Source organism: Macrobrachium rosenbergii, chromosome 39 (genome assembly GCF_040412425.1).
Source record: "Macrobrachium rosenbergii isolate ZJJX-2024 chromosome 39, ASM4041242v1, whole genome shotgun sequence".
In the NCBI taxonomy this organism is placed as follows: domain Eukaryota; kingdom Metazoa; phylum Arthropoda; class Malacostraca; order Decapoda; family Palaemonidae; genus Macrobrachium; species Macrobrachium rosenbergii.
Window position 1 is genome coordinate 21,767,823 of NC_089779.1, and position 25,022 is coordinate 21,792,844.

Sequence of the window (25,022 nt, forward strand, 5' to 3'; positions counted from 1 at the left end):
GAAAAACCTCAACATCCATGAAGGGTGTATTTTTCATTTATTATCAAATCCTAATTTAAATGATTAAAAATTTCGATCACTGCTTGGTGATTACTATGAACTGTATAAAGCGCTTCTGTAGCAGATAAAACCATGAACCTTAATTGATTCATTTAATACCATGATCTCTGAACCAGGTAAGACCTTCTTAGCAGTAACAAGAATGTATGATGGTACGTTTGCTTCCATCTGCTGTGTTAAAGTAGCTATTAATTGAGAATATGAATTATGTTGAGTTGCCTCATTTATTTCTGATACATTCCAAACACTAATCGGCTCTTCAATGTATGCAACTTTGTCCTCAGGTTTGTCCTTATGATCAGGGTTTGTTTCTAATGAATGGGAGGATTTTATAATCTCCCTTTAATAAAAACACCACGCTTTCCTGGAACCATAACAATATTATTCTTAGACATAGACGGATATCCCAGAATGACTACTGGAAACATATTAATTCCATTTACCACAATAAAATCGTCAGAGAAGACAAGTTTACCTATCTTATACTGAACCTTGACAGTGCCAACAATATTTAAATTATTCCCTATGCCTGCCAGTTTAACATTAGTCTTCTCAATGGGAAAATCTGGGAATAGTAAATGAGATTTTAAATCCCTCAAATTACGAGGACTACCCATATCTAGGAACAAAGCAAATGCTTTATGATATTTGCTAATTGCTTTAATAACAGGTCTCCCCTATATTCCTATGAATGAGTGTCAGTATTCTAGTCATGTCTAAAACTGAATGATTAGTTGATAAATTATAACTATTATCACACTCTTTTATATGATCCTGAACAGCATACTGACCAGTCTATGTATTGAATATATTACTTACATGCAACCCAACATTGTCAGCCTTACCCTCAGAGACCATTACGTTGTCACGGTTTTTCCTTGACAGGTGGAAAATTCTGTGTTCGACGAACTATTTTGATCCTGAATAATGTTAACATTAGCTTGACCCCGATGGTTGTTTTGGTTTTTCCTTCCCTGATTTTTCTTCCTCTGATGCTGATTCTGGTTTGTGTGTTTCTTATTATTATTACCTGTAGACCCACACCACCAGTACTGTTATTATTCTGATTACTTTTATTCCCATTGTGATTGGTCAACCTGTCTGTGTATAACCTTGACTTACAATTTTGATAACTATGATTAGTGGACTGATGAATACTACAGTATTTAGTCCCACAGTCACTTTTAAAGTGACCAGTATGGTTACAATTAAAACACTTCATTTGCTGGTTGGTGGAACTAAACGCATTTACCTGTTGTGTTGCAATTGTACTTGTTGTAGCCTGTTGAACCTGTGAACTTTCAATGTTAGCAGTAAGTGCTGGGTCCAAATCTGGACAGTTAGATATATGCCTCTTTATCTGATCGGTAATAGTCACTTTGCTAGAATTTCTATAAAATTTAGGATCAAAACAAAGGACCAATCTATCTGGCAACATAGCAGTCATCAACACAAGCTGCATTAGATGACACATGTCTCTGGTATGAATACTGTTACCATTCACCTAAGAGGAATTAGCTAGCTCTGAATGCTACTTATTAAATTTATCTGCGATAAGGGTGGTACGCTAAGTTAGTGATATACCCTTCTTATCTGCCAATTTACAAATACTCCTAAAGGGTAGGACTTCATCCAGCTCAGACTCAGTACCGTATACCTGTCTTAAAGTAACCTTAAATTCTGACCAGGTTTCGCATAATTAATAAATGACTTAGCCTCCAGCAATTGAAAAACAAGATTAACTATTTGTTTAGAGCTTAAGTGAGCTTAAATGGATGTTATCCAACTTTCGACCTCTTGAGTCAACTGACCGTTGACTGTGCCTTGAAATGGCACTATAGCTGAGCGAGTATTCCCAACTGTGAATATATTTTTTTTACATCTGGGTCCGACGCCAGGTTGCCAGAATTTTTTATATAACCTCTACGCCTGTTACTACCTCTACCTGTATTTGATCTGCCAAAGGAGTTATGCGAGTATACCAGCTCGGAACGTACCCTCATGTGTGTATACGTATAGAAAAGAAATTCTCCTAACTGCCAGAAAGACACAAGTTAAAATATTCACTTCCTAAAAAAAAAAAATGAAAAAGTCTATGGCGATAAAACTTATTGATCAGATCTCCACTTACAGGACACAACTTGGTGAATTAGGCCTGAACACTGCCTCTATCACTAAATAACTAAAAAATGGGTAGACTTATCTGCTATTTTATGGGAGAATCTCTGGAAGAGTGTCACGCCCACAACCACACGTTGTCAGAAGAAATGGGTAGATGATATTTATCAGCACAACTTGACTGTAGGTCACACAGACATTTAATGGAATCTGAAATCTTCAACCTGCTTCTTACAGGATCAGAACAGCATCTTCCGAAAAAATGAGGGCGATTAATGTTCCATCTACTTTCTTCAACATTCGTAACATGTTCCTGTTTCCGTTGTTCCTCTGACTTGTTGACAGAAGACGATGAAACACATCAGGATACAGCTGCTTTTTTCCCTCGGTGTTTAAGTCTCTTGTGTAACAGAAGCGATACAAGCAATCATCAGGGAACTTCCTCTTCCTCACACAAGTAGTCATTGCTGTGATGGGGAATTATATGCAAACACTTGAAGTATTCCTATCCCGTAATGCAGATAACGTCGGGGAATTCGACATGTGTGTAGTCGATATGCGAACACGTGAAGTGTTCTCTTCCCATAATGCAGATATCCAGCTCTCACAAATCTCGAGCAGATGTTTTCAGTTTTCTATGTTTTCAAAAAGCACCAGGTCTTACTCGGAGGGTGGTATTGCAGACCGCTGCCACCATTATATTGTGAATGCTTTTGGCACTCACAAGGGTTGTTAAACAGAGAGCTGTTATGTTCTGAAATCTCCCCCTATATGGAAAGTTAACTCTTCTTTGTACTCGTCTACATACACACACGCACACACAAACTTATATGCATGTGTATGGTATATACATATCTTGAAAATGAAAATCTCATCTTCGATCCTCCTTACTTTGAGAATTCGACATAGAAGGTCCTGAAACGTTAGATAATTAAAGTATTGAACAATGGAACTTTCTTCCCTCATTTGCTGCTGTTCATCTGTTAAATGACTACTATAAACGAAAGTTGGTAAAATGTGATAAGCTTCAGCTTTTCATCGTGGTTATTTATAATACAGACTCGCATAATTCACGGGACATTAAAATATTAGTGAGATTTCCCCACATTAAGTATTGGCACAGAATGATTTATCCAAAAAGTTAACGCTATGAGGAATATGTCACTGACAACATCCAAAACCTATAAATTTTAGAATGAGTTACTAGATTTTCACTGGTAGAGCCGTTCTTTGATGACACAGAAAACAACGTACACAGAAATATCAGATTTTGTTTAGCTTAAACCTTGATCATTACAACAAATAATGGTACTACCATGGTTATACCATTTAATGAGAATTAGCATCATTTTAATTTCACTGATAAAGTTGAAGTGGCATATAAATCTCAAGGCTTCTTGAACTTGGTCGTATCATAGGTTGTGTGAAAATTCACTTAATCTAATGTCCAGTACAGAAACATATTCATTAAATGTGTACTTTATATTTTGATTATAGCTTCAGTAGCTATTCTAAGAACAGCTAAGTCACCGCGTTTGCCGGTATAAGACGATTACTCTTATTAGGCGTAGGAAAAAGATAGACATTTCACACTGCTGGGAAAAAAATATATAGGTATTCTGCGTACTACCGGAAATCTCTCTGAACTAAAAGGGCTTTCTCCCCTCACCATCGTCAGTCTCCCTCCCACAGTATAGCTATCATGAATTCTGCGAAGCTAATATTGCGCTGAAATGACGCAATAGTTTCGAAGGAAATTAACGTATTCACATTTCCTAAAAATAATGAGATCCATGCTATTACAGAAAACGTGCTTAAACTTTACTTTCAATATTTTCTGGTGTAAGTCAGCCTAAAATCTCTTTTCGACGTTGAATCTAATTTCACTTTACTTTTATTTTAGTCAGTATTACGACTATTACTTCTCCTTCTGTGGATCAAATTATGTTACTGCTTCACCTGTTTCGTTCATGGTATTGCTGCTCCCAACACAATTAAACAAGGAATGTAACGTTGTATGTGGAATGGCAATAAAGGATTAATTTCAACTGTTTCCTACATTCTTTCTGAAGTAAGAGGCAGTATTTGTAAATACTTCGCAATATCCTCCTACATCGCAGTGTCAATAGTTGTAAACATACGTAATCACCCACTTATATATATATATATATATATATATATATATATATATATATATATATATATATATATATATATATATAAAACTGAATCACGAAAATATGGAACGTGGTGAATATATAAATAAAGATAAATTCCACGAAGGAAACGGAAACACTGGAGTGCTGCGAGGCCTTTCGACAATACGTCCTTTACTTAGCAGACTGAAGAAATATAAAAGTAAGTTTACAAAGAAAGCTCATATAAATGACAGATGGGGATTATAAAGGAAACATATGTACCTGGAATCCTACACAACTGAAGAATTAGTAGAACTGCCAAAACAGGGTTAAATATTTAAGAGGTTTTACAAAGGATTAGGATCAACCGTTCAGAAGCAGGGACAGGACAATTATAAAATTTTACAGGGTCGTGACTGACCACCTAAAAAAATTTTTTAGTACAACAAAATAATTCTCTTTTTTGTAAACAATAATAACTTTTTGCAAGATGAACATTTTTACAAATAAAAAATTATATTAAACATACGGATACATAGAAAATATATATGAAGTAACTAACTTGTAATTAAGTCAGTGATTTTATCTTTTAGGTCATTCTTGAACATTTTTCTAATACAGGGGTCCAAATAATACATGCCAGGGCTAAGATTAAAATTACAACTGGAAGTAAGCTGGATAATAGCGGACTCCAATAGATTTCTTGAAGAGAAATCTTTCGATCTGGCAATCACTGAACTTTCAGTCCAATTTATCCTGTGAGAGTTTTCACTTAAATGAACGAATATAGCATTGGATACTTGTCCAGTTTTGACTGAATACTTATGTTGCTTAACACGTACGTCTAAATCTTTGCTAGATTGGCCAATATAAAAAGAGGGGCAATCCAAACATGGAATATTATATATTATGTTGTTGTTTTCTTTAGGGCTACTTTTTATTAACATTCTTTTGAGTGTGTTATTATAAGAAAAAACGAGGTTTACATTAAAAGGTTTTAACAATGATTTTATGTTTTCAAAACCACTAAAATAAGGCAAGCTAAGAATGTTCTTAGGGGTTTCTTTCTTCATGTTACTTTCACTATAAAACTTTTTGTGGGCTTTGTTATAACAAATATCTAGTATATGTGAAGGATAACATAAATCTGTCCCTATTTTTCTTATGTATTCAATTTCTTGATCCAAATACTGGGGACTGACAATGCGCAATGCTCGTAAAAACATAGAGGAAAAAATTGATATTTTGATGTTAAGGTGATGGCCTGAATAAAAATGGACATAAGTTAAGTTGTTGGTTGGTGTCCCATAAATACTGAATTTACATTAAAATGGTTCTCTATGTATTAAAACATCTAAGAAAGGGAGGCAATTGTCTTTTTCTAATTCTAACGTAAACCTAATGGATGGTACCTGGTTATTCAAATTAGAGAGTAAATAATTTTTTATTGTAAGTCAATGGTGCATTTTACCAACGAATATTTGGTATGGCAATGGGCAACCCTTTATCCCCACTCCTCTCAAACTTGTACATGGAATTCTTTGAAAAACGATATGTACCTAATATCATTTATACTCCTTAATGTGGTTCGGATTCCACAATAAGCTGTAGGTGCCGTTGCTCGGTAACCAATTGGTTCTTAGCCACGTAAAAATAGATCTAATCCTTCGGGCCAGCCCTAGGAGAACTGTTAATCAGCTCAGTGGTCTGGTTAAACTAAGATAATAATAATAATAAAGTGGTATAGGTATGTTGACGATATTTTAGCTGTTTTGCCTGCTGGTATTGATGTAAATGATTTACTGCCTAATTTGAATAACTAGGTACCATCCATTAAGTTTACGTTAGAATTAGAAAAAGACAATTGCCTCCCTTTCTTAGATGTTTTAATACATAGAGAACCATTTCAATGTAAATTCAGTATTTATAGGAAATCAACCAACATTATGTCCATTTTTATTCAGGCCATCACCTTAACATCACAATATCAATTTTTTCCCCTATGTTTTTACGAGCCTTGCGCATTGTCAGTCCCCAGTGTTTGGATCAAGAAATTGAATACACAAGGAAAATAGGGACAGATTTATGTTATCCTTCACATATACTAGACATTTGTTATAACAAAGTTCAGTGATTGCCAGATCGAAAGATTTCTCTTCAAGAAATCTATTGGAGTCCGCTATGATCCAGCTTACTTCCAGTTGTAATTTTAATCTTAGCCCTGGCATGTATTATTTGGACCCCTGTATTAGAAAATGTTCAAGAATGACCTAAAAGATAAAATCACTGACTTAATTACAAGTTAGTTACTTCATATATATTTTCTATGTATCCGTATGTTTAATATAATTTTTTATTTGTAAAAATGTTCATCTTGAAAAAAGTTATTATTGTTTACAAAAAAGAGAATTATTTTAGTGTACTAAAAATTTTTTTTAGGTGGTCAGTCACGACCCTGTATCATCTTCTAATTGTCCTGTCCCTGCTTCTGAACGGTTGATCCTAATCCTTTGTAAAACCTCTTAAATATTTAACCCTGTTTTGGCAGTTCTACTAATTCTTCAATTGTGTTGGATTCCAGGTATATATGTTTCCTTTATAATCCCCATCTGTCATTTATATGAGCTTTCTTTGTAAACCTACTTTTATATTTCTTCAGTCTGCTAAGTAAAAGACGTAGTGTCGAAAGGCCTCGCAGCACTTCAGTGTTTCCGTTTCCTTCGTGGATTTTATCTTTATATATATATACATATAATATATATATATATATATATATATATATATATATATATATATATATATATATATATATATATATATATATATATATATATATATATATATATATAGTTTACGTACATAAAGCATTCAAATTCCAAAGTACCGATAAGAAAAGATGAAAATTACTTTTAATACAATATATATAATAATAATAATGTTTAACCTCATTCTGGGTTAGCGTATAATACTGTATTTGAAAATATAAATATCCACGAAGTTCATTTATATCACAGATGCATCCAAAACTTCACCAATAGTCTATTCATCTGTATTTAACTAAACGCAAATGAGACCCATATGACAAAAATCACACTGGAAATTCCCTTTGTATATTCATAGAAGCTTCCCATTAATAGTCTATATGCAGAATGTACATTTCAGGGAACCATAATTTATTCTGGTCAGCATCCTCTTTTGCCTTGCTCGGATAAATCCATATGAATGCACACTTCTAACTAGTCATACCTTTCATTATACGCTCTACCAAAATTCTGCTATTGCTTCCATATTTTGCTCTTCTCGTTCCAAAATATGAATATATTTCCAGCATCTTTAAACTCAATATTCAATTAATTTTCTTCTGCATGTCATTTTGGGGGCGGGGGATGGGTAAGGGTTCCACACTTTTACGATGTTGGTAAATTTCTTTTGAAACCCATTGTCTTTTGAAAATCTCATCATACTTTCTTTTCTAGCCTGTGGCTTTGTAACAATTACATTTACATATTCACCCAAGAAGTCTTGTACGATATCGTCTCCAGTTCCCATAATAACCCCCATCTTGCTACCCTCCTAATTGCCGATACAAATTCGGTGGCTGGATACACCCTATCATCATCTACCTGCCTTCATGCCGTTGCGCTCCTTGCCATTTTCCTCTTTCTCTCTTTCCCTCTCACTTGCATACCTAACTAACCATGATGCTCCGTCAATGTCTTAACTTCGTCTCAAACATACCCTTAAACACCATGCACCTCTAATCAACTTTCTCAGCCGAAATAAAAAAAATTTCAAAGCTACATCTGAATATAATTACGAACGAGTATGTGCACACACCTATGCATTAATGAGGATGTTTTTCCATGAATGCCGGTACTGGTATGTGTATGCATGTAATGAATGAAGATTATGGCTGTATTAACAACATTCTGTGAGAAATGAGAATGCCCGAATATTGTAACAACAGAAGAGCAACGGAGCTTGCATGACGAGACATATCCCCCATTCTTTGTTTGACCGCTTTCCACGTATGTCATTGTGAGGAAAGGTGTACAAAGGCACAGCGTTGTTTACAAAAGAAGGTTTCATTTTGAAAGTGTAGTCAGTTCAAGGCAGGCTTATCCGTTGAAAGGTAGAACTATATCGTTACAATTTTTTTAATGAATCCTTATTCGCTGGATCCGCCGACTTGCAGCTGGATTAAGAGTTCTTTCAATAGAAGTAGCAACCGAATGTGGTATTCACCTTTCGAAATGAGAGGTCTTTAAAACTTTTGTGAGTGAATTATTGCACTAATTTTAAATCATACCTATTGTCCTAACAGCAGGTGAACACGAAAATGAGACTGCTGTACTTAGAAGCATTTTTGTTCATTTCCTAATGACTGTGTTTAATGAAACCGTTTCTCTTTCCTTGCAGCGACTGGCCTTTCGGAGCGGTGTACTGCACGATCAGCAATTTCATGGCCAACGTAACAATCTCAGCCAGTGTCCTTACGCTTATGGCGATATCCTTTGACAGGTACGTATTCAAAGAGGAATAAATTCGGTGAAAGAAGTGATGTCGTAAGTGGATGGAAGCAATCTAATGTTTCGCTTCTAGAATGTACGAACAGTATGTATTAATTATTATTGAAAAGAAATGGCCTTCAACGGTGAATGTGTAAGCTAGAGGAGAAATGGGAGTAAAACTCAGTAGTGAAATACAGCACAGATTCATGTCAAAACTCTGGAAAACCAAATCTCCATCTCACGGTAATGGCCGTTTTCATGCAAATGACTGTTTGAGTTGATAATCAGATGGCACTCCGGAAGCCATAAGATAGAAGCGAGATGCGCTCGCAGTTAACACATAATACTCGGGTAAGTCAGCGCCTTGTTTACAGGATTTAAAATGTGAATTCATCCACAAAGAACATAAATTTGTTACCATAAAGTTATGTATGGAAACGAACTAGTTAAATGTTAATCGTACCTTTTTACGGCCGAAACTTGGGCGTTTTCGACTTTTCATAGCACAAATGAGATTCGATTACAGTTCAATCTCGGTTTCTAATGTAAACACTTATCTTTGGTTTCTAAGAATTCTGGGAATCTACATTGTTTCAGATTACGAAATAAGTCGTCAACCTCGTTATTTACACTTCTGAAATTCTTCCTTGTTATTAATTGTACTCTTACATAATTATGTCCACAGTACCCAAACTGATGGCATGTCATATATCCTGCAAATTTTCTAATATTTTTTTTTATGGCGATGTCACCGAATTATGTACCATATAGGAATGATAATGATGTACAGTACTTTCAGCAAACCAAATAAGGTAACAAATCCCTATGTGATGACATCATGTTTAAGTTCTGAATTCCTGTTTTAAAATTCTCTTTACAAAAGTAATAAATGATGCAATCACGGGTCACGGGACGAAACTTCGCAGCAAAGGTCGTATTCGTGTATATACTTGAAACTGCCTTATGAGTGCCATAACGTTCTTCTTACCAATGAATGGCATCTGTCAATAATTATTTAATGATATACCAAAATTGTATTCAGTAAAAAGAAGAAAAGGGAAGGTTTTAAGGGCTGCTCCATGAGCAAGAACCCGTGCTGGCATAATGCCAAGCTAATAAAAAACAACAACAACAAAAAGGGAAGGAACGTAATAAGGTGAATATTATCCTTTTACAAAATTGCTTCTTTTTATTTAGTGATCCACCCCAACCCCAATTAAACGAAATATAGTATTCTAAATCATATTAAGTTCATATTCATTTTTCAGGTCAAGAATAATAATCTTCACTTAACGTTCAAAGAGAGCATTTTTTTTTTTTTACGTGAAACACAAAATTACCTGTACACAAGTAATTCAAATTTAGTTGCACAAGCTCAAAATGTATAACACCTGAAGGAATGACTGAACGTTATCTAAAATATGTTTCAAGGAAACTTTCGAAATTTTGGTTTTTAAACCACACATGATACACAGGCATCCCACTTCTACAGCTTTTGCCTTGAAATTGTTGACGCCTGCACTTCCGTTCCATAGCAAAGGGATCAGTCTCAACCAGTTGCTCGCATTTATGTTGTTGTCGTATGAATCCCTTCTGTCACATAAACTCAAACGTGTACTTGATGAAGATTTTTCCTGCTTTTGCAGTTAACATTAGATACCAACTTATGTCATATATTGCCAAATTTTCTTCTGCCACGAAAACTACTGATATATTTTCTTATATCTATCAAATATCTTAATCTTACTGTTACCCAAACTGACGTTTACAATCGAAACCCTCATCAAATTATCCAAACTGTTTCATATTAAGTTATCAAACATTTCACTTACACATTTTTCTTAGTTATTCAAAAATATAAAGGCACAATTAAAGGCTTTAATCCACTTCCCAGGCCCCTGCTCGGGCCATGAGCCAAGTTTCATAAATTAATTCATTCTTAATATATGCATACCCACTCAATCACATGTGTATATATATATATATATATATATATATATATATATATATATATATATATATATATATATAGCAGCGAGTTTGGGAAGAATGACAATTCCTTTTTTTCCATTCATTGTACTTTATTCAGCTGACGTTTCAGGTCCATCTGTCCCATTTTCAAAGCTATAAGTTTAAGGATAAAGGTTAAAAACAGACTCAGACATAAAAACAAGCAGTTTAACATAAAATAATAAAAGTATAAAAGGAAATATGATAAAAAAAGGAACACAGTTTATCGAGTAGTAGTGAAGGCAGAAACTGAGTGACACTCAGGTACCGTTTGTTTCCAACAGAAGCTCATGAGAGGGACAGTACAGAGGTGTTGATGTCATCTGAGTATTTAACCGGGGAACTAACTGTTTAATGAAGAGTGATTCGTGTATTGACAGTTGATGGTCATTTGGAGCTTTGCCTATTATTTTAAAATCTTTGTAGTTGATGTTATATTTACATTTTTTTGGCGTGATATCTTATGCATGAGAATTTGGGGTTTGATAATTTTACACCCGTTCGATAACTTATGCCATTCATCTGGTTTAAAGCAACCTCCTTCAGCATTGATATATATATATATATATATATATATATATATATATATATATATATATATATATATATATATATATATACACATATATATATATATAAATCATATATATAGTGGATTTTGTCTTTATATATTCATCAAGTTCCATATTTTCGTGATACAGTTATACATACATACATACATACACATATATATATATATATATATATATATATATATATACATATACATATATATACATATATATATATATATATACATATACATATATATATATACATATACATATATATATATATATATATATATATATATATATATATATATATGTATATATATATATATATATATATATATATATATATATATATATATATATATATATATATATATATATATATACTGTATATATATACATATACATCTATATATATTATATACATACATATATATATATATATATATATATATATAATATATATATATATATATATATATATATATATATATATATATATATATATATATATATATATATATATATATATTCACGTTCGCTGCCGTGAGGGTAAAAGATGGCTCTAATTTTGACCTTTGATAACAACACCAATAAGATAAGGAATGGAGGTAAATTTATGTTTTCCATTAAATAGTATAATTCACTAAAAGGTATCAGAATATGAAATTATTTACAGAAGCTGTCAATGGAGCTCCGTGGCACTACCAGAATTACGTTAATAGAATCACAAACACTATAGAAAAGTGTCAAAAAACTGCAAGCTTTTAACATAAGGCCCTCGTAGGCTAATAAGCAATGGGTATGAGTGAGGAGCCGAAGAATGCACAGAATGGGGTACATTAAGCGAGAACGGGCAGCACCGAGAGTCCAGATATCTTGACCTTGTATGGCTCCTGGGGTATGCAGGAAGATGGCACCGTTGATCTACAGTTGATATCACATAACAGGTATCCGAACCACGAATCGGCAATAGCAGGAATATTGAAAACACACGAGGGGGCTCAAGTAATAATGAACTTGGTATATGTAAGCAAAATACCAGAACACTAATTATGTAACAATTATGGTAAACCACATATGCGCAAATTAACACTAGTATGCCACTATTGATAACACAATCACCACAATCAAAATCATAATACTCTCTGAGGGAGAGTAAAAGGTTATGGGTATCAGAGAAATGAAGAACAGGTGGAAAACAGGTAAAATAAAATTTGGTGAGGCAGACAAACAGCTTCCAATCACATTACCTTAGCCAGTGGACAAGATGTGAGGTTCGTAGAGCACGATTACCGCAGTAGGGCGTCAATGGAATCGGTGTCACTTAGGGTTCCCCACCATACAGGAAATGAAACGAAATATAAGGGCGCTGTCGGGCTAGCAAGACATCAGCGCGCTGAGGATAAGCAGCTGGATAAGACAATCTTCAGCGTGACACCAAAAGGGGATGTCAAGTTGGACTCGATCAGAGTCTCTCAGCAAACTTCTGGACAGAGTGGCATCATCAGGTTAATGAGTAAAGTGACGTCTAGCAGAGTGACGTCGCGAGAGTGGCTAGCAGAGGGTATACTAGCAGGGTGATGTCTTAGGAGTAACTAGCAGAGTGACGTCTTAAGAGTAACTAGCAGGGTGACGCCTCAGGAGTGACTAGCAAAGAATGATCCGTCGGAGCCTGCATATATACCACAATCGGTGCTGACGTTGGTTGTGTTTTTGACATTTCTGACAGCCTCTTCTTAATGGGGTCATCCATTGTCCTTTTCTCAGGGCACGTCGATAATCCGACCAGGTACCTGAAAGGTCGTTGAGACTCAGCCAATGAAAGGTTCAAGAAGGAGAGGTAGCAACGGTCTGATAATTAGATGGGAGAGTCTAGGATGAGTAGGTGGGGATGCAGGTGTGGGTCAGGTCAAAGCGGTGACCCTTAATGGCATGGCAGTAGTTGAAATGGAGGCGAAACTTCTCAGTGTGCGAAGTGACAAGATTGGCTGGGGACTTGAGAACAATAGTGGCTAGGGATATAATTCTCAAACGGTCGCAGTAATTGCAAGCAGCTGCCAAAATCGTCACCTAGAGCGAGGATTAATAGGGTCAGGTCAGATCAGTAATGACTTGGGGTACAGTCATGCATAAGTTTCTCATTAAACACCTGCATTGGCTTAATTTGGGAGGGGAAGCCATGGGAACGTTTGAGTGAAAACTTCAAAACAACTAGTACTTCTTTCAAAATGTACATTACTTATGCATGTGAAATGGAAAATTTACTTTAACTTACATTCGAAAATCAAGAATAAAAATAAAAAACAAACGAATTAACAAGGCGTTTGTGACAGCCTCCCAACAAATGAAGACGTTAAATGCCCCTTTCAGGCGTGAATTTCTAGAAGATTTTACGGATTGATATACGTGACTCTCTCTCTGATCTAATATATCTCAAAGAAAACAGAATCATAACTTCTAGACAAATCAGTAAGAGACAAAATAAACATAAGTGACACATTCAATATTACAAATTCATTGTACTTCAAAACACAGGCTTGCCTCAGGTAATTATTCTATTTTAATTCATAACATACAAATCCATCTCCAGTCTTATATATGGATCGTGGTTGATTGGATCAGATAACCCTTGTCTGATGCATACATGGTACACTTGTGTTAGCCCATACACAAGGCTACACCACTGTCAATGTAAAAGGAAAGGTAAAGATAGACAAAGGGGAATTCTAGCTAAGACAACATATAATGGGACATGTTATAAGATACAAAACTTAAAATGTAGGGAGTGACTTGATCACCCTTTCTGTAATAGGCATCAATCACTGGTAAATGTGAAAATCTGAATCGTCAGGTAGCTTTACTCATCAGAGATCATACAGGACTCTCAGTATAAGTACTGACAGGGCCAAGGCATCTGGCACTTGGCACTCTGCATATCACTCAAGCAGAGCGGTAAATGTAACATAAAGTTAGCAATAGACTACTATGAGTGGTACAATGAGTGTTACTGTAGTAGCAGAAGCAATTACATGATGTCAAATGACAGGAATGGAAATTACTTACATTTTGCAAAGAGTCAGAGAAAGAGAGTACTTGATATCCGACTCTGGACTACAGGGCCAAATTACTGAAAGTGGGGGCACTGTGCCAGGATGGCACCAGTGCCATGAGAACTTGGTAATGCTCCTAGGATCTGGGACATGGTTCTCATGGATGGGTTCAGTGACATCTAAACTAGTAAGCATGAGTGCCATCAGGATAAGAGGTGCTTTCTCAACAGAGATAGCAGCGTGGCTTTCAGGTTCGGACTCATAAGGGGCCCTGCCTTCCCAAATCAGGTGGGAATCGGTGGAGGGTGCCATGGCTATGGCAGGCATCTGGGAGAGGGCGACACTGGATGGCATTTTCATGCCACTGATTTCAAGAGGAGAGGGTTCCTCTTTGGTTACGCGAGATGTTGGCAAAGGAGGCCAAGATGGATCTGCAGGTTGCGAGGCTGCACGGCCACCGAGGCAGGAAGCAAAAAAGGAGGGCCCAGTCGGCTCCTCAGGTTGCAAGGCTGGGGGGCCACCAGGGCATGGGTTAGGAGGAGAGATAGGAAGGGGACAGGTTCTGGGTCGGAACTGCTGTCAGGTACATGGATCATATCCATAAGTTCTGCAATGAATGTAGCTCTGAACTTAGCTACTGCCAGTTCAAGATTTCATTGGGCTTCTCTCTCCTGCTTGGCTCGGGTTACCTGGGCATCAACCCCCAGGTGGTAAAGGATTCTCCACGAGGTTCCGCTCCAGGGCGAGTACCTGGAACTATTGCAAGTCCTCAGTGTACAATGACAACTTGGGTATGCAGAGGAGTAGTACGACTGCAAGATAGCACTGAAAGTTGTTCCAGTGAGCGCAGAATCACAAATGTGCGTCGGCTCAGAAAAGGTGAATACCAATGAAGGTGGCGCTCGTCGTAAGCTTTGTTTCAGGTTGTCTATTTCAGACAGGTCAAGGCACCTAAGTGCGGTACTCCCAGAGTAAAGAATTCAGAATGAGGCACTCACTGGCATTCAAACAACAGGTAGGAAGCTAGGCAACGGTCTACTTCAGGGCTTGCTCGCTTGAGTGGGTTGGCACCAAAATGCGTGTCAAGGTGTGTCTGTCACGGCATAGTTGTGTTATTCAAACATGGTAGCACTCCCAGTGCTGAAGCAAAACAGTCTCTCAGGACACAAACATACAGCTAACAAAGCTTCAGTCAGCACCAAAAAGTGCGCAAGTAGTTCTCAAAAGACCGAAGGTGTGTCCCTAAAGGACAGTGGTGGCACTTCTCCAAAGTGCGAAATGTGGGGGGCACACCAAATGTGCGTGGGCAGGTGTTTCAACAGAAACGCAACAATGTTCACACAACACACAACATAGGAGGCACCATGAAGGTGTGTACAAAGGGGCACTCACTGTGCGTATATGTTTCCGAGGGAAACGCAATTAGGGTTCCAAAGGCCATAACACTGTTTCCAAGAAAAGTTTCAGCAAACTTCCTAGAAATACACAACAATAGCTATCTCTTAACAAGAGACCCAGCTTGCAGCAACAGACAGTTATCACAAAGTAAATTTGGAGATTTCTCGATACCCAGCACAGACAATTCACACAACTCATGTCCTGCTTCAAACAAAGCTCTGCTGTCAAGCAAAACAAAGGCAAAATACACAGAATTTGGTTATTCCTAATTTGTACACAAATCAACCACTCTGATTAGCGTAAAACAAAGGTTTGTATATAAGATCAAGTATATGCACAAATCACAGGATATACACAAGATCACAACTGTTCTCATAAGGTAAAAAGATAATATAGCTCGTAAGGTTTGCCGAATTCAGTAAGCGAGTTAATAAATTTCAAAGCAAGAGATAACAAATACCAAACAAATGAGCGTCCTAGTAGTTGGACTTTCTAGTGACCTAAAAGTGAAAGGAAAAGTAAGGCTTTCTCTAGAGCGAACTGCCAAGGTTACTGCCTACAGGAAAATCTATTGGTGACAGTTCAGGTAAACAATAGGGGTCAATGAACTCTTGGCTAGACGGTTTGGTCAGGCATCAAAAAAAGAACTCAGGCTATTATGAATTACTAAATGCTTGTTGCCATACAAACACGGAAGTAGATTTGTATTTGAGTTATTTGAATGGTTATCACTGCAGTATATTAATCACACAATTCTCATAAGCGTTGCTGATATGATAGATGTGATGGGATTACACAACTATGATGAGTTAAGAGAAATAAACAAACTAAAATACATAATTTGATTCTACTGGGTGGATGACTCAAAGCAGGTATGCTCTTGTAGTACTCAAATGACAGATACATGGGGTTGCCAGAAAGAGGGTTTTGTATCATAACGATATACAGAATTCTTTCACTGGGAATTGTGCACTTTTCCTGGTTGTTGAATCATTTACAAAGATATCACTGCACTTGCTAAACACTTAATGAACAACTGAGATCTATAATCTCATAAAACACTGTACTCACACTCGGTAAAGTTACAGGTAAGCGGTTAATGGCACCTCAATCTCAAGGCTATGAATCCACACAGGAAGTCGGCTTCACGAGAGGCGCGGATTGTAAACACTCATGAATGAAAAATCTAAATCTCTAACACATGGAATATGAGAGTAAATGTACTTACTTGTGTGCTGTAGTCAAAGGATGCCAAATACAGGTTCTGCCAATGAAGTGTGTGGATCAGTAAAGGGAACTCAGATTAGCCAGTCATAACTGCTTTGCTAGTTGCCTGAGTTGCAAGGGGTTATGAATTTCACTTTAATATATTATTGTGGCTTGCACCCATGTTCTAAGGATCCTGGCAAAGTTGCCACTGTCACGTTTGAGCTGCCATGAGGATAAAAAGATGGCTCTAGCTTTGATCTTTGATAACAACACCTGACTAAGGGTGGCTGCACTCCAGTGAACAGAAAAGTTGAAAAGTGAATATACTCAAAATTACCAATAAGATAAAGGATGGAGATAAACTTATGTTGTCCATTAAATAGTATAATTCACTAAAATGTATCAGAAGATGTAATATTTACAGCAGCTATCAATGGAGCTCCACGGCACTACCAAAATTACACTAATAAAATCACAAACACTGTAGAAAAGTGCCACAAAACTGCAAGCTTTTAACATTAGGCTTTTGTAGGCTAACAAGCAATAGGTATGAGTGAGGATCCGAAGAATGCACAGGATGGGGTATGTTAAGCATGAACATGGCAGCACTGATAGTCCGGATATCTTGACAGGATATGGCACCTGGGGTATGCAGTTGATATCACATAACAGGTACTCGAACCACGAATCTGCAACAGCAAGAAAGTTGAAAACACACAAAGGGACTCGAGTAATAATGTACTGGGAATACATAGGCAAATATCAAACACTGATTATGTAACAATTACAGTGAAACACATATAAGCAAATTAACACTAGTATTTATGACAAAATCACCACAATCAAAATCACAACACTCTCTGAGGGAGAATAAAAGGTTATGGGTATTGAAGAATAGGATAACAGGTGGAAAACACTTAAGATAAAATTTGGTGAGGCCGACAAACAACTTCCAATCACATTACCTTAGTCCATGGACAAAACGTGATGCTCATAGAGCCAGGTTTCTGCAGTAGGGTGTCAATGGAATCGGTGCCACTTAGGGTTCCCCATCATAAATGAAATAACACAAAGTATAAGGGCACTGATGGGCTAGCAAGACATCAGCTCGCAGAGGGTAAGCAGCTGGATAAGACAATATTCAACGTGACAGCAAAAGAGGGACATCAAGTTGGGCTCGATCAGTCGCTAGGCAAACTTCTGTACAGAATGACGTCGTCAGGTTAACGAGTAGAGTGACGCCTAACAGAGTGACATCACAGGAGTGACTAACGGAGGGTATGCTGGCAGGGTGACATCTTAGGAGTAACTAGTGGGGTGATGTCTTAAGAGTAACTAGCAGGGTGATGCCTCAGGAGTGACTAGCAAAAGATTGGTTCGTCGGAGCCTGTATATATATAACAATAGGCGCCAAGGGCGGTTGTGTTTTTGACATTTCTAGTTCCTCGTTGGATGGGTCGGTATAGTTCTCTGCTAAGCACTCTACTGGGCTCGCATTTGAGTGTCCGGCTGGCCAGTGAAGAATTAGAGGAACTTATTTCTGGAGATAGAAATTTCTCGGTATAATGTGGTTCGGATTCCACAATAAGCTGTAGTCCCGTTGCTAGGTAACCAATTGGTTCTTAGCCATGTAAAATAAGTCTAATCCTTCGGGCCAGCCCTAGGAGAGCTGTTAATCAGCTCAGTGGTCTGGTTAAACTAAGGTATACTTTTTTTGACATTTCTGACAGCCTCTTCTTAATGGGGTCATCCATTGTCCTTTTCTCAGGGCACATCGTTAATCCGGCCAGGTACAGTAAATTCCAAAAGTGAAGCTACAAATTTCAAAATTGATCGTACTTCTTTAGAAACTTGTGGTGTTGCCAGTTAGTATATTTTATTCCAATTATTGTCATCCTCTTTATCTGATAATAAACATCAGTGATTAACTGTAGAACTACAGAAGGTATTTCCCCAGTGAATGGTCAATGTTAGTTCAATAATTGTTTATTAAAAGAAAAAAAAAAGAATTCCCCCCCCAAAAAAAAGAATTTCCCTGTAGAAACATCTGCAACTCTTATTGTTTGATATCGAATGTTCACCATTGACTGGCAGCAGGAACTGAGTGCATAAGCATTGGCCTAATGTGATTTGTAAATTAACTTTCTACTTTTATAGCGTCATATCGAAAGTTATTATGATTTCTTTTGAAAAAGCACAAAGAAGTTTAGCATCTGACTGAATGAAATATAAATAAGACACAAGTTGGTATAGAAAAAAAAACGAAATCCAAGTTATATGCACGTTTAGCATGACTACATGGTTAGGCCTATTTAAAAAATCAAGAAAATATATTTTCCAGCTTATTATTTAATAAATTGAGTTGTTTGGATATCTAGATGGTTGTAAACATGATTTTCCATTAATTAGGTTTCATTATCAAGTCAGGGGAAATGAGGAAGTCTAGGCCTAAGTTAAGTCAGGGGAAGTGAGGAAGTCTAGAACTAAGTCAAGTCAGGAAAGTGAGGAAGTCTAGGCCTAAGTCAAGTCAGGGGGAGTGAGGAAGTCTGGGGTTAAGCCAAGGCAGAGGAAGTGAGAAAGTCAGATAGATGAATTTTCAGTTGTTTTCGGTCAGCCTTGGTGGATCTTAGACTTGAATGATTTGGGAACACTTTTATTATTTGGAGAAGCCCTCTGTATTTGTAACGGTTCTGTATTTGTAACAGAAAACCTGTTTGCAATCAAGTTTACCCTTTCAATAGTGGTTACTTTCTGTCAGTTATTGCAAACATAATGAAGGAGGGAACTGGTTTACCTGTTTATTCAATATTACTGGCTGGCTATCGGGGTACTGGGTCAAAGTCCCACCCAACCCTAGTAGGAAACGGCTGGTGGTAGATAATGTTATGTTTGTGTCGTGGGTCAAAACCGAAGCCAAAGCTGAAGTAGAGTCCGAATGGTCGGGTCCTGAAAGCTAAAATCAGAACTACCAACCACACCCAACTTCTCTGTTGAATCTAGATGCATTCATGGTTGATTATGTTTAATGTTACGGAGATTTTCCCCTTATATTCTATAGATACCAGCATGGTTTTATGCATCTTCGCTAAAATAATTGATAATACACTATGATATTAAATATTTGTTTCCACATTGCTCGAAATATACAACGGTAACGTTGGTAATCCTGTGCTGAACGAAAATTTCAAATTGTTTCGCTTCTGTAGTTTGAAGCAATTACTGTACTTTGAAATACTTACTATTACCGTAATTTTTTCTTATGATTGTTATAAATATCATAGATTTGTTATTTGTGCATCATATGTTAGCTTTATTTTGCTTGATGGAGCTTTCAATGTAAAAAAAAAATCAGTTTTTCAGCTATGTGTTGTAGTTGCCAGTTAGTGAATTTCGAACGAAATCCTCTGAAATATGTAGCTTCACTTTTGGAACTTGCTGTACCTGACTCTCAACGAGAGTCAGCCAATGAAAGGTTCAAGGAGGAGAGGTAGCAACGGTCTGATAATTAGATGGGAGAGTCAAGGATGAGTAGGCGGGGATGCAGGTGTGGCATGGTAGGTAGTTGAAATAGGTGGGAAACTCCTCAGAGTGCGAAGTGACAAGATTGGCTGGAGACTTGAGAACAATAGTGGCTAGGGAAACAACTCTCAAAGGGTCGCAGTAATTGCATGTGGCTGTGAAATTATCACCTAGAGCAGCGATTACTACGGTCAGATCAGATCAGTAGTGACTTCGGGTACAGTCATCCGTTAGTTTCTCATTAAACACCTGCATTAGCTGAACTTGGGAGGGGAAGGCATGGGAACGTTTGACTGACAACTTCAAAACAACTAGCACTTCTTTCTAAATATACATTACTTATACATGTGAAATGGAAAATTTATTTTAACTTACATTTGAAAATCAAGAAGAAAAATAAAAAACAAATTAATTAACAAGGCGTTTGTGACTATATATATATATATATATATATATATATATATATATATATATATATATATATATATATATATATGCTGAGACAACAAAATTGTATTTTATTGAAGCAATCCTTTCTTGATTGCTTTCAGATACATAGCGATAGTGAAGCCTTTGGAGCCAAGAATGTCCAAGACGACGGCGAGGATCTTCATTCTTATCATTTGGAGTTCATCAATGCTGCTTGCACTCCCGTGCATCCTGTATTCTGACACAGTCTCCGTCAGGTAATATGAAACGTTATAGTTTTACTGTATTTCAACATACATATATTCGGTGTTCTCAAAATTTTCTTAACGTTTTACATTTGTTTTTCGTACAAATAAACTTCTTTCTTGCATGAATATTTCACTTACTTCCTTAAAAGTTCCCGCCTTCTAGCACTCAGATAGTAATGTAATGCTTCACTCCACAATGACACTGAAAGCTGAATAGATAGTTTTTATGTTCAGTTTTTTTTTACCATAAATATTTTGCTGATTATTTGATAGACGTCTCATCTAGTCACCTGAAAATATAGGATTTTTAGAGAGCAAATATTTTCGAGAGTGGTTGGTGAAGTATACATTCAACCTTCGATTTCTTATTATCAAGTTTTCAGAAGAACAGGAGAAAGTTAATATTTTGTACAAAAAAAAAAAAAAACAGATTATTCTCTTTTATATGTGCTGCTAAAAGTGGGTGAGGCTAAGAATTTACGTAAGACTGTAGATGGTATTTACTAAATAGTTTTGACTTCGTTTTAACCTAGACCAGTGTTTCTCAAGCTTTTTTTACTTCATGACACATTTGTAGAGTAATTAAAACTCTGGGGCGCACTTTGAATTTCAGTAACATAAAATTACCCATAAAATGGCAATTTTTTTAATATTAGGCCTTACATGTGACAAGCAAACTCTTATTTCCTCATCAGCGCATCTAATCTTTTATCTATTTGTACATGTAATTCTGGCAAGTGCAGAAAATCCCAATTCACATTCAATGCTTCCGAGCTACTGAAGGATCTTCCTCTTTGATGGAAATCCAAAACTGATGAATGCGCATCTCTTTATTTCGATATTTAAGCAACGATCAGCAAATATGGTAGCCATCTCTTCTTCTGTTAACGACAAGCCAACGTCACCAGTTGGAACGTCAATAAAAGGAATGCGAGTCCAACCATATTGCTCACTGTTTATGGGTGGAAAATAACAACTCAGGTTACTTTCCATAGTTGTTAAATGATCCACTATTAGAGGGATTAAATCATTTACATATACTTTTCTAACCAAAGGAAACATTTCCAAATAGCCTGAACTTGCTTTCCTTTTCCAAATCATTAGCTTTTTCGGAATGCTTTTATTTTGTCGACCGATGAGAGGAGGTTTCATTTCCATTTTTCATAGATATGTTCAGAGTATTCAAGTATTTCAGTCTTGTGTTCCAACTTTGAGATCCAAACTCACATTCAAGAAGTTCGCAAAAGTCCCTTTAATTTTTTTTTTTTTTGTTTTCTAAAAAAATGCAAGTAGTTCTTGTCGAAGTTCAAGTACACGACAGAGTACCTTACCTCTTGATAACCATTTTATGCAAAAGTAAGCGCTTATGTTGCGAATCCATATTTTCATAAAGTAGTTCGAATATACGAGTTGTTACTGGTCTCGTTTTAATTTACCATTACTACAACTTGATCCAAAACTTATTTCAATTTAGTGCCCAGCGTTTTTGCCATTAGGAATTCTCTGTGCAAGAAGCAATGAGTCGTAATAGTGCTTGCACTTTGTCGTTTTACTAACGATACAAGACCTTTAATAGAATTTACCATTGATGGAGCTCCATCACTAGAAATCCCGACACGCGAGTTCCAGGATAAATTCCATTTCTCAAAATAGTTATTCAAAACATGAAAAATGCCTTCACCTTCAGTAATGGAAGTCAATCCTTTGCAACAGAGAAACTGATCTATCATTTCATCTCCATCAATAAAGCGAATAAATGGCAATGGCTGCGCTTTGTTGGTTATGTCCGTTGATTCATGAACTTGAATTGCAAAGAATGTATTCTGAAGCTTATTATATACTGCACAGATTCTCCTCAGCGTAGTTGGACATTTCCAAAATACGTCTGTGGACAGCATCATTGGACTGCGGAATTTTGCTTGCTTCTTTTTCTCTATCATCTAACATAGTCTTAACCATCTTTTTGCATGCGGAAAAAATAATGGATCCAGCAATAGTATGAGATTTCATTTTTTTAAGATACTTATTTCCGAGACTTCATAAGAAGCAGTCTGAGATTTTTCAGATAATGTTGCTCTACTTTTGATAACAACTGTTTGCTTCGTTTGTTGCTCAACTAATTTTTTAGAATAACTTACGTCTTTTCCTTGGAGGCTGCAATATGACGTTTGGAAATGTTTGCTTAACTTACTAGGAATCATCGACTCGTTTGACATTCTGCATCCACAGACCAAACACAGTGGAAGTGGCTGATTTTCATCTCCAGTCCAAGTGGAGCCATAACTTAAATTTTAACTTTCGTCGTATTTTTGATAAGGCCTAATCTTCTTTTTCTTGCACCTGAACTAGTTTCACCATTAGAATGAAGTTTATCACTTATGTGCCTCGTTTAAAAATTTATACATTTTATGGGTAGTCAATTTTTGTTTCTAATATCATAATTCACCGAATTTCTTGAACGAGAGCTTTGGAAAGTAGCGTGGCAGCGTCCGGGGGTCCACTGGCTGACTGAATGACGGGTCACAATTGCAGATGCCTTCGCACGAGTATTAAAGTAGAATAAAGAGATCAGGTCATCGCCGCTAATCATAAACCCATTTTGACCTGTCAGCTTAAGGAGGATATTCCCTTTTTAGGTTATCCCTTTTAGCTGAGTTTAGCAGTAGTAAAGAAGATTTAATCTAAATGCTAATTCTACCATTGAGATAAAATCTGGGAACAACCATCCGTGAGAGAGAGGCTGTTTAAATCCCTTGAGGATCGGAAAAGGGAGAGGATCGTCCATTCTTTCTTAAAGCTTAAGGAAATCAGCATCCAATTTAAACTGTTAAAAGACAAAGGCTTGACTCAGACATTAGAGCCACGTGCTTGGTATCTGTATCTTTTTAAAAATACAGATTTGTTTAATATAAAAAAAATTATAAATTAATATTTCTTAAAAAAATTGAGAAAGGTTGACTAAACGGTTATCTTAAAAGAGATAGCTTGTAAACACAAAGGACAGAAAGTTCTCTTGATGGTCATTACTATTAAATGGCCAGAGACGGTAAAGTGTTTCCACATTTCTGCAGGTTTATCTGAAGCCCTCCGATTTCGTATACCTTTTATGGATCTTGGTAGTTTGTATCCACAAATTTCCTGTATTAACCATCACTCTCCCTCTGATCATCTTCTATTGAAAGTTTGCATCTAATGATTGTCATCATCATCGCCATCAGTTGTAACAGCAGTCCGCCTGATTTTGAGGTTTTCTCTCCTACTTAATCTTTCCTTCAGTATATTAAACACGCCACAAAATTCCGCATTATCATCCTCGATTGATACTTTGACTTTTCTTATAGAAATCCACATACACAAAATGTACCACCAGTGTAGTTTTCATTTCATTTCATTCTCGGGATTTTCTTTCAAATTCTCTCGAAACAGCTCGTTTGTAATCAAGTCCTACCATTTCACTCCTCTGCGTCCAGGATCCATCTGCATACAATCTCCACGTGTTAACCTTTACTGATGGCCTCATAAGTTACCCTCTACTGATGTCTGGGTCAGCGATTCTTAAGCCTTTAATCCCAATCAACATTCGGAATCCTTTTCTTTATCGCTGCCCAAATCTTCGCTCTGTCGAAAGATTTACCAGTAGTTATTCTTATATTCGATTATACGCCTTCCCCACGTGGAGGGAGTGTCTTCACAGGGTACCAACCTTCCTTTTGTCAGCAAGTTTTTTAGGATATATTGCCACGATGCACTTGTCGACCTGGCAGCGACTCACCAC

At 36.5% G+C, this 25,022-nt stretch overlaps 1 protein-coding gene across 1 annotated transcript in view; it reads left to right on the top strand.

The window, feature by feature from the left end:
* Positions 1–25,022, top strand: part of LOC136825821 (tachykinin-like peptides receptor 86C) — a 229,338-nt gene that overhangs the window by 89,067 nt on the left and 115,249 nt on the right. The window contains exons 3-4 of the mRNA XM_067082777.1: positions 8,736–8,837; positions 21,122–21,256. Coding sequence (XP_066938878.1) covers positions 8,736–8,837; positions 21,122–21,256 — 237 coding nt within the window. The remainder of the gene's footprint in view (positions 1–8,735; positions 8,838–21,121; positions 21,257–25,022) is intronic.